The sequence below is a fragment of the Bidens hawaiensis genome, unplaced genomic scaffold (assembly GCF_021521415.1).
Source record: "Bidens hawaiensis isolate Kalapana, Puna unplaced genomic scaffold, B.hawaiensis_p1.1 tig00050648_1, whole genome shotgun sequence".
NCBI classification, from domain to species: domain Eukaryota; kingdom Viridiplantae; phylum Streptophyta; class Magnoliopsida; order Asterales; family Asteraceae; genus Bidens; species Bidens hawaiensis.
The window spans coordinates 7,444-20,947 of NW_027506164.1; the positions used below are offsets into that span (position 1 = coordinate 7,444).

Genomic DNA, 13,504 nt, shown 5'->3' on the forward strand with positions numbered 1-13,504 from the left:
ATTCATATATGTTTATAGCACGAGACAGTCGCTTTGTATTAAAAAAATAAAATAACTTTAGTCACAAAGAGTATATCAAAAAATAATTATAGCTAATATTGTAATGGGTTTTGATTACTGTAACCCGAAACCCAACTATTAAAAACTGAAACCGAACCAAACCAAACCAAACCAAACCGTGGGTAAAGGTATGGTTTCATTGTTTTAGAATGTATAAAAAAAACAGTGTGTAGACTTTAAACATTTAAATTGCTAATCAAACTGACTATTCTATATTTTCCGTTCTCAACTTGTAAACAAATGTTTAGTTTAGTGTTACCATAACTTTGTAAGTGGCAGAATATAGCTCGAACAATAGGTACGAGGTTAAAACATGAACTTAAAGGAGTGCATTACCCTTCTATAAAACATGAAAAATAGGTATGTGCTCATCAGATCACATCACACATCAGACTACATCACATAGTGTGATGCACGCATCAGCTGCAGCTATGCGATCTTATCACCTCAACATGTGATCTGCTCGTTATGCGCTCTTGATGGGCGCATCTTAAATCCAGTAATTAACCGTATGAATTATTAGGCTCATGAAATTATAAACTGAACCGACAGGTGCAGAAATGTATAATGGCACTGACTGGTTCTTTGGTAATAGAGGGGTACAAAAAAACGGGTTCCGGACCCGACTCTACCCTACCCGACCAGGCTTTGGGTTTCTCCCCCGAACCGGACCGACCTGGACTCGGTGGAACCGGTTCCATCAAAACCCGATCAAATACCTGACCCGGTTCCTTCCCGAACCGGTTTTGACTTTGTTGACCATACCAGGAACTGGTTCCTGAAAATACCCGGTTTGTGCACCTCTATTTGGTAAGTTAGTAGTTGGTATTAACTTATGAATAAGAACTATTTTTGGTGATGCATAGCTTATGTAGTTTACAAATTACAATAATCTCTAGTGTGCAAATTAGAGTACCCCTCAACTCTAGTCTTGACATGTTTTTCTACATCTTTACTATGCTGCATGGCAGTCTCCAAAGAAATATATTTTTGTAGCAACACAAATATGTTCTAACACTGTCCGTTTCTTGTCTAACATTATGTGTCCAATAATGGATTATGTTGTTTAACATTATATTTTCACAGGGTAATTGAACATTTGAATAAAGAAAAGGCTTCAGTGGAACACATCTTTTGTGCGTAAGGTTTGCAGAGAAGCAGAATATTATGAGGATATGATGCATTATCTTCGAAGGAACTTAGCAGTATGCACTAAAGTTGAAAGTTGAAACTTTACTATTAATTATGATCTCTTTTCTGTACATCCCATATTTCATCTTATTGTAATGAGGGCCCTTAACTTTAAGAACATTATTAATCACATGTTTATGTTTCTGGCTCTGCAGCTGTTTTCTTACCTCCTTGCTGATTATGTTTGCCGTGTAATGAGGGTTTCTCCGTTCAGATACTATTGTGATATGATATTTGAAGTCATGAAAAATGGTAGTAGGTTGTTACATTAATTTTATTTCCAATGGTTTCTCATCACATTCTGTTTTGTTTTCAAGAATAATCTTATGCTCATATCATATGCAGAACAACCATATGCCGTCGCCTAGGGTTTCTAAATGGAACCCGAGTGAAAAGGTAGGTCCCAGCAGAGCCCAGTTGGACCCGCAAGACTCACCTTGCAGAGGGACGTCTGCGCAAGGACCAACTGGTTCCGCAAGACCCACCATGCTCAGAGATGAAGACCTTACGCGCAGTACGCCAGCTGTTCACGCAGGGAAAGCCTCCCAATGGTGAAGTACCCCGCCTGTCCCCGCAGTTGCGGATACAAGCCATCAGGGAAGGCTACCCGCACTAATAGCAAGGCTACACGCACAAGGCACTAAATTCAGTGTCACCTGAAGGAATGAGCAAGGCGGAAATACTCCCGCCCAAATGAGACAGTCCGTATGCTTCTGGAAGATCTTTTGTACTATACCTGCCAAGGTATGGACAAAATAGACAAGATCTGACCAAAGCAGCCCATGAACCAATCACAGGGTGACAGCTCACCGACAAACAGTACGAGGAGCGTGCTCTAGTACTGTTTGTCACTATTAGCCGCTGCCTACTCACCAACCCTTGTCGTGGCACGCACATAGCCTGCAGTTGGTGGAAAAGGAATAGTACACAGCCGGCCTGGTCACTATCAGCCGCTGCCTACCCACCAACCAGCATGGCACGTGCGTAGCCCGTAGTTGGTAGAACAGGAATATTATACAGCTGGCTGTACCTGCTTGGAAACCTACCTTCGGCTATAAATACTCCAACACCGTGGAACGGTAGGATCATCTGGTATTTTACCTTCACTAGCTATTTCTCTCAATATACACATATTCAGAGTAATCTAGTCAGATTCTCACGCCGGAGGGTGGTCACAAGGAGGAACCCCCCCTTCTCAGTGACGAGCTCACGGTGTTTGTTTTGCAGGTCATCTGAGGAACATCCTTCTTTGCCGGACCTAACCCTCGTGGGGAACATTACTTAACCCCCAGATTATCCGTAATCTTGCCCGGGGTCGATTAGTGTTTCTTCATTGGCGCCATCCGTGCATAAAAGCTAGAACTAATTCAGTTTTTTCAAAACTTCTGAAAAATGGTTAACGTTACTCCGGTCCCAAGGCCAGTAAGTGACCAAGAAACCCCGGTAACCACAACCCCAGCTACTGGGGGGAACACCGGCGCAAGCAAAAACCCTGTACAAGCAAAAACCCTTATGCGCGATTTTAATGATTGTAAAGTCATACACGTCAAGCGTAGCGAAAACAAATCTGCGGATGCGTTAAGCAAGCTTGCATTATTAGCCTTCACCCATTTGGGAAAGGACATCCGCATTGAACTCCTTGAAGCACCATCAGTCCCGCACAAGGAAATTTGTGTCTTCCAAACCGGTACAGAAACGTGGATGACACCAATAATAAATTACCTTGCAGCGGGTATACTACCAGAGTCAAAAACACTGGCAAGAAAAATACGTTGTAAAGCATTAAACTATCAACTCATCGATGACATCCTTTACAGACGTAACTTTCTTGGCCCACTCTTAAGATGCGTGGACAACCAAGATGCTGACTACCTCCTAAGGGAAGTACACGAAGGCATCTGTGGAGTACTCGCAGGTCCACGCGCTGTTGTAGCTAAGCTAAACAACGCGGGATACTTTTGGCCGGGGATGCATACGGATGCGCTGGCATACATCAGAAAGTGTAGGTCTTGCCAGCTCTACGCACCCAACACGCATCGCCCGAAGAATGAACTTGTTCCAGTCACCTCTTCATGGCCATTTCAGAAGTGGGCCATCGATGTGACAGGCCCATTTCCTACAGCAGCAAGAAACGTTCAGTTCCTAGTGGTAGCCATCGACTACTTCACCAAGTAGATAGAAGCAAAACCCTTAGCCAAAACAACCGCAAAACATATTAAAAAATTTATTTGGGAATTTGTTATTTGTCGTTTTGGACTTCCACAGACTTTGGTGAGCGATAACAGCACCAACTTTGCTGACAAGAAGCTACAAAAGTGGCTAGAAGAACTTCAAATCACCCACACCTTTACCTCAGTGGCACACCCGCAAGGTAAACGTGAGGTGGAAAGAGCAAATAAAAGCATCGTCGAAGGCATAAAGAAAAGACTCCTGGAACACAGATCCGGCTGGGTAGACGAAGTTCCACACGTCCTTTGGGCAAACAGAACGCTGAAAAAGGCCAGTACGGGAGAAACCCCGTTCAGCCTCACTTATGGCACTGAAGCCATTGTCCCAGTCGAAATTGGTTTGCCCTCACCAAGGGTCTTAATTCAGCCAGAAGACAATGATGCGGAAAGACGGTTAGACCTTATGCTAACCGAGGAACGCAGAGACTTAGCCGCAGCGCGTGAAGAAAACTACAAGCGACAAATGCAAAAGTACTACAACACGCGGGTAAAACTCTGCAACTTCAATGTAGGAGACTACATATTGCGTAACAACGAGGCTTCAAACCAAGAGCGCCCAGGAAAACTGGCACCGGTCTGGGAAGGACCATACATTATCAAAGAAGTTTTGGGAAAAGGCGCATACCGGCTCGAAAGGCTCGATGGCACTCCTATCCCAAGAACATGGAACGGAGCACAATTACGCAAATGTTACATGTAGATCAATTCCAAATTTGTAAAGAAAAGGCCTAGAGCCACTTCTAATGGAAATGATTCTCCTTTCACATTGTGTTGATAGCCTTACCTTTATACTTATGAACTTCCCACGCTGCTATGCCGGTATTCACCGCATAAATATGGGAAGAAGTAAGTCGTTGCGTGTGGAAGGCGGCAAAACCCGCATAAACACATAAAACGGTAAAAATTTCTAAGGAAAACCTTCACGCAGGTCAGCTATAGGTGAAGTTTGGTCATCCCAATAAATGAAAGTGACGGTCCTACTCGCACAATCATGATAAAGGAAACTGAACATTGACCTATTGGCAACCGCGCGTCGAAAGGTTAACTTATTCAAAACACTTAGAAAATTTCAAAGGAAAAGATGAGGAAAACTTCCACGCAGGTCAGATATAGGTAAAGTTTAGCCATCCTACTAAGTGCAAGTGACGGTCTTATCCGCACAATCACGAAAGAGGAAGCAAAACTTTAACTTATTATCTGCCACGTTGAAAAGTTAACTTATATAAGTACTAAAGAAATTGCTAAGTTAAATCAAAATATGCGTGAAATAAACAAGGCAAGGCATTAGCAAATAATCTTTATTCCATCAAAATTCAAATATTACAAAGATTGTTGGGTACATACCCGCATACAAAAGAAGCTATACAAAAATAAAAATCTACTCTAATGGTGGAAAGGGATCTAAAGGATCAAGCTTCAGGACCACTTCCACTTGGACCCGCACCATCAGTAGAGTGTGGCGGTTCAAGGAAAGCTTTAAGGATAGCTAGCCCATCATCAGCAGCAGCAATCTCGTTCACCTTCTCCACCACCGGATGCGGGAAGGCAGCATACTGATTCACTGCTTGGTCATACGCAGCTTCAGTATCCACATTGTAAAGAGGGAAGTTGGAAGGCGGGATGCCTTGTTCAACAAACCCTAGACCAAGCAGGAAGCCAGCCTTTTCCCCATCCTCATGAGAAGCGTTGAGGGCTGCGCTCATCGCATCGTCATATAATGTGTTCGTGAACACCCGATGCACAACCTACAAAACAGAAGTTTGTCAAAAACTCAAGAGTAAGGAAAAGCGTAAAGAAGTTAGAAGTTAGGAAGCTGCGCATACCTACGACAATGCTTCTCGAAGCCATTCCTTGGCAACCAGAGCCTCCTGGAGGGCAGCTTGAGCTTCATTACGGGCGCGTTCGGCTTCGTTCTTTGTGAGGTTGGCGAGCAACACTTCCTTAGCAGCAGCCTCTTCAACGCCCTTTAGCTTCCGCTCAGTGTGGTCAAGCACGCCCCTCTGGTCCAAGATCTCTTGGAGCTTCTTGGCGTCTTCCTTAGCCAAGGCATCATGAGCCTGCTGGAGCCTCTCTAGCTTGGCTTTAAGCTCCTCATTCTCAATGCGTAGAGGCTCAGCAACAGCTTCAGCCTTGGTGGCCCTCTCAGTTGCGTTCCGTGCAGTTTCCTTAGCCAGCCGAAGCTGTTCGTTAACAGCTTGGGCAGCCTTGGAACGGGCCTCGAGCGGGGCCTGAACTTCAACCTCGAGGGCCTTGAAGGCCTTCTCCTTTTCCGCAGCCACTGCGGCAAGCCTCTTGTTCTCCTCCCGGATGGCCCGCGCCTGAGCCACTTCCAGGCTATGCGCCGTCTTTAACTTGTCGTTTTCACGACAAAGTAACTCGACGCGCGGCTGCATCCGGGCAAGGAGAATCCGCAGTTCATTCGACAGCCTACCCTCCTGGTAGCTGGACATGGCTTCCCCCAGCGCACCAACGGGGGCGGCGTGGCGCGCCCATTCGACGCATTCTACAGGCGTCCGAAGGGTTGTTCCTCGGCGGATGTTCCATCGTGGAACATACACTTTATTGGAATCCGACACTGCAAAAGCAAAAAGCAGTTAGGAAAAGATGATATATAAAAAACATATATAAAATAAAATAATAAAAAGGCCAAAATAACCCTACGCACCTGTAGGGTCGACAACAGGCCTGTAGCCGCCAAACCCATCACCCGAACCTAACGGATATCCATCCAAGAGGTCAGGCAGATGGGAAGGAGGCAGAGATTGGCTTGACGCCCCAACACCGGACATACCTGAAGGACCGGCCGTAGTCGCCGGCGCCGGAGGAGGCATAGCGGAGGCCGCCGTGGTAGAAACCAGCGGAGGTGAACTCACCGGAGGTGAACTCACAACCGCGGCCGCGGCTGTGGAAGAATCCACAGAAATACTCACTGCCGGCTCAGTGAAAGAATCAGTGAATATGGCACTGACAGCCGGCGGGGACGTCGTCACAGTTGGAACAGTTGGCTCAACCGGGTGAGCAACTGAACCAACTGAAGCAGGCGCAGTCGCCTGGGTCATCGCCTCAGGTAGGTTGACCAAACCTACCTTCATGGGTCCAGAACTGCTACCTCCCGCTCCACCCTGGAATGCGGTAGCATCCACGCCTGCACAAAGAAGATATAAGTATAATGGTGGAAAGCTATGCAGTAAAAGTAAAGGAAGATTATACTTACGGGTTTTCTTGAGCCTAAAGGTGCGAACAGGCGGGGACGAACCCGATGGAGCCGGCCTCTTCATACCGGTCACCGTCGTCGTCCTGGGCTGCTCGGAGGTGACAGTCGTCTCAGCCTCCGGAGCAGTGGCCTCAACACCACCTGGGTTCCCCGCCGCCTCCTCGCTCTCGGTCTCCGAGTTTGACCGGTTCCCCTGATCGGCGGTGGAGGCAACCTTCGCCTTGCCCTTTCCGCCAGCAGCCTTCTTCTTCCGCGTGAAGAAAGGACCGTCTGCGGATTCCTCATCAGAAGATGACAGAATTAGAGGAATTCCAGCAGAGGTTTCAGCATTGAGAGGTCGAGGGTTGAATAACTCCTTACCTGGCCGCGTGGCGCTCAGAATCGGGTGGCCTGGCGGGTAGACCTCCACAAACCGATCCCTCGTTTGCTCCAGGATGGGCAACTCGTTCTCATCAAGAGCACGAGTACCCATCCGAACGGGACCATTAGCCTCCCGCGGATGCAGGAGCGACTGCAAGTCATTCCCCTCTGAAATAAAAAAAGAAACAGTTAGAAGAAAAACCTATATCAACAAAGAAGACAGAGCATACCGTAAGGGACAGAGTTCAAACCGTATTCGAGGACGATGGGAATCTGTGACGCCTCCTTCCACACCCGGCTCATCCCGAGCATCACCATCCCGGACTCCGCAAAGCGGTACACCGGAGTTTGGATCCGGGAGATCTTGGCGAACCATTCCGCCTCCTGGTAGTTGAGGGCGTGAAGGGCGGGGAGTGCTCTCCCATTCTTAAACGTCATCGCAAGGGGGATGACGCGAGCGGAGATATAGAAAAACTCCCGCTTCCACGACCGAAGACTGCGCTCGGTAGCGCAGATCTTCAAACCCTTGATCCGATTGACCAAGGTGTACCACCCCTGGATGCACCTCCAGGAGTAGAAGGTCATCAACCGATCAACGTGGGGCTCCACGCCCAGAATGAGGCACACCCACTCAAAGTGGAGGATCTTGGCGATCGCCATCGGGTGTACCTCCGTCAGATGCACACCGTGCCTCTCCAAGACACGGTATACAAACTTCGTCAATGGGAACCTGAGATTCCCATAAACGAAGAATGTAGCATACACCCCTATTTTGCCCTTGGGGGCATCGTACACCGTCTGGTGTGGTTCAGGAAACTCAGGCTCGAACGACTCGAGCATGAACTTCCGGACGACGTACTGATAGAGGTCGGCCGGAAGAGCACACTGGCACTCGCCAGCAGTGCTCTTATCGTCCTTATCGGAAGTGGACGACGGATTCTCGACGAACACGTCAGACTCCTCGGCAGTAGCCTCAACATCATGGGAAGAAGACATTCTGGAAGGATGAAAGGCAACGATTTCAGAAAGAATATTCGCCGGAAATCGCTTAGAAGGAGAAGATAGAAGTGAGTGTGGATTACAAAGGACCCTCTCCCCCTTTATATACTCATCGCAATGAATGCGATGAATTTAATGCGGGGGAGAGAGAAAAGAGCTGGTGCAATGAAACTATGACACGTGGAAAAAGCAAGCTGGCAACAGCTGTTGACGGGACGCGCGCCGTAAAATCCGCACCCACGCGCCCGAAAAATCGTGTCCACGCGCCTGAAAAAGCGTCTGGAATGACCATGTACTGTCACGTCGCCATAACATCCTGCACGTCCTGACACTGTCAGAAGAAACCGTCGGACGACGTTTCAACAGTTTGGACTGTTCTTATCTTTTCACCAACTCTTCGAATTTCAAAAAGATTCAAAAGTAAGCGGGACTATACCCCTTACCTTGGCAACCAAGTAACTATAAGACAGGTGCGAGTACAGTGTTAAGGCAAAACCCTTCACATACTTAGCACCCGCAGGGAATTGAAGCCAGGAATACCTTGGAAGTAAAGTAACTATAAGACGAGTGCGGGTACAGTGTCAAGGCGAAACCCTTCACATACCTAGCACTCCGCAGGGAATTGAAACCAAGAAGGATCTTCTGGGCCATGCTTGCGGAAACGGGAATAACATCCCCGCATAGCGGGAACGTCGAGAACTAGATTGTTTGAAGCTCCAAGATGGAATTGGTTGTTTTAACATAATTGATCACTATGTTCAAAACTACCAGAACCTCATGGAGAATCTACACAAGTGGAACTCAACGCTCCTGACTTGCGAGGAGGTTACAAACCTACCCGCATCATACCCAAAGATCAAGCAGAAAAGTCGGGAATTTCTGCACGTGACATTAGGAAAACCGCGGGAAGAATCCCCACGGAAAACCTTAAAACTAAAAACCCTTTGCTTAAGTCCAAAAGTTCACCTCACTTATTTACAATTCATGAGAAGAACATTGGACTAGGGGGACTTGAAGAGGTAGGTCCCAGCAGAGCCCAGTTGGACCCGCAAGACTCACCTTGCAGAGGGACGTCTGCGCAAGGACCAACTGGTTCCGCAAGACCCACCATGCTCAGAGATGAAGACCTTACGCGCAGTACGCCAGCTGTTCACGCAGGGAAAGCCTCCCAATGGTGAAGTACCCCGCCTGTCCCCGCAGTTGCGGATACAAGCCATCAGGGAAGGCTACTCGCACTAATAGCAAGGCTACACGCACAATGCACTAAATTCAGTGTCACCTGAAGGAATGAGCAAGGCGGAAATACTCCCGCCCAAATGAGCCAGTCCGTATGCTTCTGGAAGATCTTTTGTACTATACCTGCCAAGGTATGGACAAAATAGACAAGATCTGACCAAAGCAGCCCATGAACCAATCACAGGGTGACAGCTCACCGACAAACAGTACGAGGAGCGTGCTCTAGTACTGTTTGTCACTATTAGCCGCTGCCTACTCACCAACCCTTGTCGTGGCACGCACATAGCCTGCAGTTGGTGGAAAAGGAATAGTACACAGCCGGCCTGGTCATTATCAGCCGCTGCCTACCCACCAACCAGCATGGCACGTGCGTAGCCCGTAGTTGGTAGAACAGGAATATTATACAGCTGGCTGTACCTGCTTGGAAACCTACCTTCGGCTATAAATACTCCAACACTGTGGAACGGTAGGATCATCTGGTATTTTACCTTCACTAGCTATTTCTCTCAATATACACATATTCAGAGTAATCTAGTCTGATTCTCACGCCGGAGGGTGGTCACAAGGAGGAACCCCCCCTTCTCAGTGACGAGCTCACGGTGTTTGTTTTGCAGGTCATCTGAGGAACATCCTTCTTTGCCGGACCTAACCCTCGTGGGGAACATTACTTAACCCCCAGATTATCCGTAATCTTGCCCGGGGTCGATTAGTGTTTCTTCACCGAGCTACACCATCAAACAGTCGATGGGCTTTCATTAGATAGAGAGGTGTTTGATTATGAACAAAGTAGCAATTTTGTGTTTTATGAGATGAGATGAGATTGTGGAGTTGGACAATCAAAGAAAACAAAACATGACAAAAAAAAAACAGGGATAAAACCAAGGTACAAACAAACTTTATACGAAAACAAAACATGACAAAAAAACCAAGGACAAGAGTACAAGACCAAGTTACAAACAAACTTTACACGGTGGAAATCAAGGTCCAACCATACAACATCAATAGCTAATTTATAACCTCTAATGCACAAAACAAAACATTTGTAAAGCATGATGTACAACTTGATGAAGCACAAATATTATAAATAGAGAACCTTTAAATGTGGGATATAAATACTAAAGTGAGGGTAGCCATGTAAACCCTAATCATTTTTATCTGCCGCCATGTTCTTCTTTCTCTGGCACAACTTCATCATCTATCCCAGATCTTCATCTTATGAAGGTATATTTGTTGACAATTTTGTTAAGAAAAATAAATTTGCTTATTGCGAGTTTTGAACCCATAAACTATTCTTTTAGTAACAACCAAGTGTGTCACCACACCGAAACATTACTTTGAGCTTATTTTACCCATTATAATATATATATATATATATATATATATTTTGGAATTGGAGGCCTTAATTAAGTGTTGGCCTAAAGCCTTAATTTGTTTTCGTTGTCCCACTACTTCACGAGCCACCCCGGTCTTCAGTGGAGGACGCCCATTAACTGACCAGCTGAAGGAACAAAAGATAATAAAATATATGCCTCCTTTGAACCAAGCAGTCTAAAAATAGACGCACCCCTGGAACAAAATTCTGAAAATGAACATCTATCAGACGTGATCTTTGGTGCGATGAATACACTAAAGCTCGAAAGCCTAATGGCTGCATTCGTTATGGTAACGAGTGATGCTAAAAAGGTTTTAGAGAGCTTATTGGAGCAGAAGAAGCTTGTAGTTACAGCAAACACTAAATCTCATTTTACCTGTTTGTCATATGTTGTGTGTGTGCAAATCAAACAACATTGGGGTAAAAAGCACAGACTACAGAGTGAACGTTTGAACAACGGGGGAGGTAAGGGTTAACGACTAGTTTCTGAAACTCGTTCGTTCGTTGGTCAATTTTTGTTCGTTCTTGCGATTATTTCTTTTACTTTATTCTTAATCTTCGGTGTCAAAACCCTATTACACGTACTAAAGATGACACTCCAAGATTTCGATTACACCCACCCATTCAAAGATTTCTAGATGGTGGGACTTAGAGAACTGTAAACCACCGAAAGATTTTGAATATAATTCGATTGTAAATAATATGGAATCCGCATTGAAGAAATCGAATTATCTGATGCCTGTGACTATTTCCGCTTACGGGAACCATGGTGCCATGGATCCCAAACTATTGGAAAGCCTAAACAGCACGAGAGACTCATTGATTTTCATCCCCTCTGGTAAACCCTAACCTAACGCATAATATATTGTTTGTTGTTTTGTGTGAATTAAGATGATTATGATACTTGTTATTAGCGGATTAAAAAATCAATCATGTTTTTTAAGCTTGATTAGGGGTTTCATATTGTGATGATGATGATGATGATGATGATGATCTCTTTGCTCCTAATTTTATGTTTAAGATATTATATATGAAGGTTTAGGGCTTGTATTTGTGTTTTAAACATCATTTGCCTCGTGATTATAGGTCATTCACTTGTTTGTAAGGGCAAGCGTATGAATATGATGTATTTTTAATGTGTTAAACGAACGGATGCCTTAATCAGCGCCCATCAAGGTTTAAAACAATGGAATCATCGAGGCGTTTTCCTCTAAGGCGGAACTGAAAAGTAAATATAAAAATTATATATTTTATTAAAATAAAAATTATATACTGTAAATTATTAAAAAAATTTAGTATATAAATAATAAAATATTATTTATGAAATATTAATAAATATATCTACTTCATAATAAGCATGCTAAAGTTTAAACATTTTGTTTTTTAACAAGCATTTTAAATGTCTAAAATATAAAAAATAGAGAAGCTATTAAATGTGGGATATAAATACTAAAGTGGGGGTAACCATGTAAACCCTAATCAGTTTTATCTACCGTCATATTCTTCTATCTCTATCACAACTTTATCTATCCTAAATCTCCATTTTATGAAGGTATATTTGTTAACCAATAATTTTTTTAATATAAATAGGGTCCAAGGATGGAGATGATAAAAGGCTCATGGTTGACATGATGCTTTGGGCTATTGATAACCCTCCTCTTGCCAACTCCTTGCTACTTTCTGATGACAGAGATTTTGCAAATGCTCTAAATCATTTAAAGCTCATGGTTATGGAACGGTAAAACCAGCGGCGGTTACAAACGGAAAAGAAAGCGATGGTTACGAGCGGTAGCCGGTAAATGGTGGCGTTTCCGTACCAAATTATAAAACAATTATAAAATACTTTCATAATTACAATCAAATGAGATTTGAATAAATTTGATTCGTTATCAAACAAATGGCACAACAAAATACATTTTCTCGTCACAGCCGAATAAATATTCTCTAGTTACTGCTATTACTTTAATGGCTCAAAGCTTATTCAAGAAGTTAATGCACATAATTTAAACTTGTGGAGGATTGAACTTTTAAAATCCGTATAATGCATGAATTTTTCTTCATAAAAAATGACAAAATAAAGTGAAACAGCCTAAAGTTCTATTTATCGAGAGCCAGAATTTCTTACAAATGCAAATTGACCAACTATTAGTACACAATGGTTGTTTTCCCAAATCCATGTAGTTGACTGACGAAACGTATTACCCTATAGTGGATGCGATAGCCATCAAATGTTTTAATCAGCCTCGCAATTTCAAAAAGACTTCAGATAAAAGTTATGGATGTTATCACAGTATAGTTGTACGGGACAATTGAACAATACGTTTACATGAATATCCTTGTATGGATAAAAATGCCTGAAGCATTAAAAACAATACCCCGAGATATGAATCTCAAGATTTTTATATGGTCTCAATAAAACTAGTCGTATGTGGTACAGACGACTCTATAGACATCTTAATAAAGGGTATGAGTTTGGTCAAATGAGTCATATGCGTTTACAAAATTTCACTCTTAAAAGTTCATATAATCGCAGTTTACAGTGATGATGTCCTACTCATCTAGAGACTCTGTCGAACTATTTAAGAGAAAATTTTGATAACAAAATAACTTGACACAACTAAATTAATCCTCGACCAGTAGCTCGAGTATATGTGTAATTGCATATTTATTTGCTAATCGAATTACATACAGGAGATGTTAGAATAGTTTATATGAGCAAACTTGATTCACTAGGCACATTCATGATTGATTAATCACTAGATATACATATAGATCCTTACCATCCCCAAGAAATGGGCAAACATATACTTGGTCCAGAAGTACCATGGTTAAACGCGATTAATG

General features: G+C 43.9%; 1 protein-coding gene across 2 annotated transcripts in view; it reads left to right on the forward strand.

Annotated features, from left to right (window-relative positions):
* The first annotated feature begins 1,467 nt into the window (after positions 1-1,467).
* LOC143616916 (uncharacterized) overlaps positions 1,468-13,504 on the forward strand; it is a 28,135-nt gene continuing 16,098 nt past the window's right edge. Inside the window, exon 1 of one of the 2 annotated variants that reach the window (XM_077089613.1) lies at positions 1,468-1,510. In XM_077089613.1, coding sequence (XP_076945728.1) covers positions 1,501-1,510 — 10 coding nt within the window. In that variant the 5' untranslated portion in view covers positions 1,468-1,500. The remainder of the gene's footprint in view (positions 1,511-13,504) is intronic. The other variant, XM_077089611.1, reaches the window with a different exon arrangement.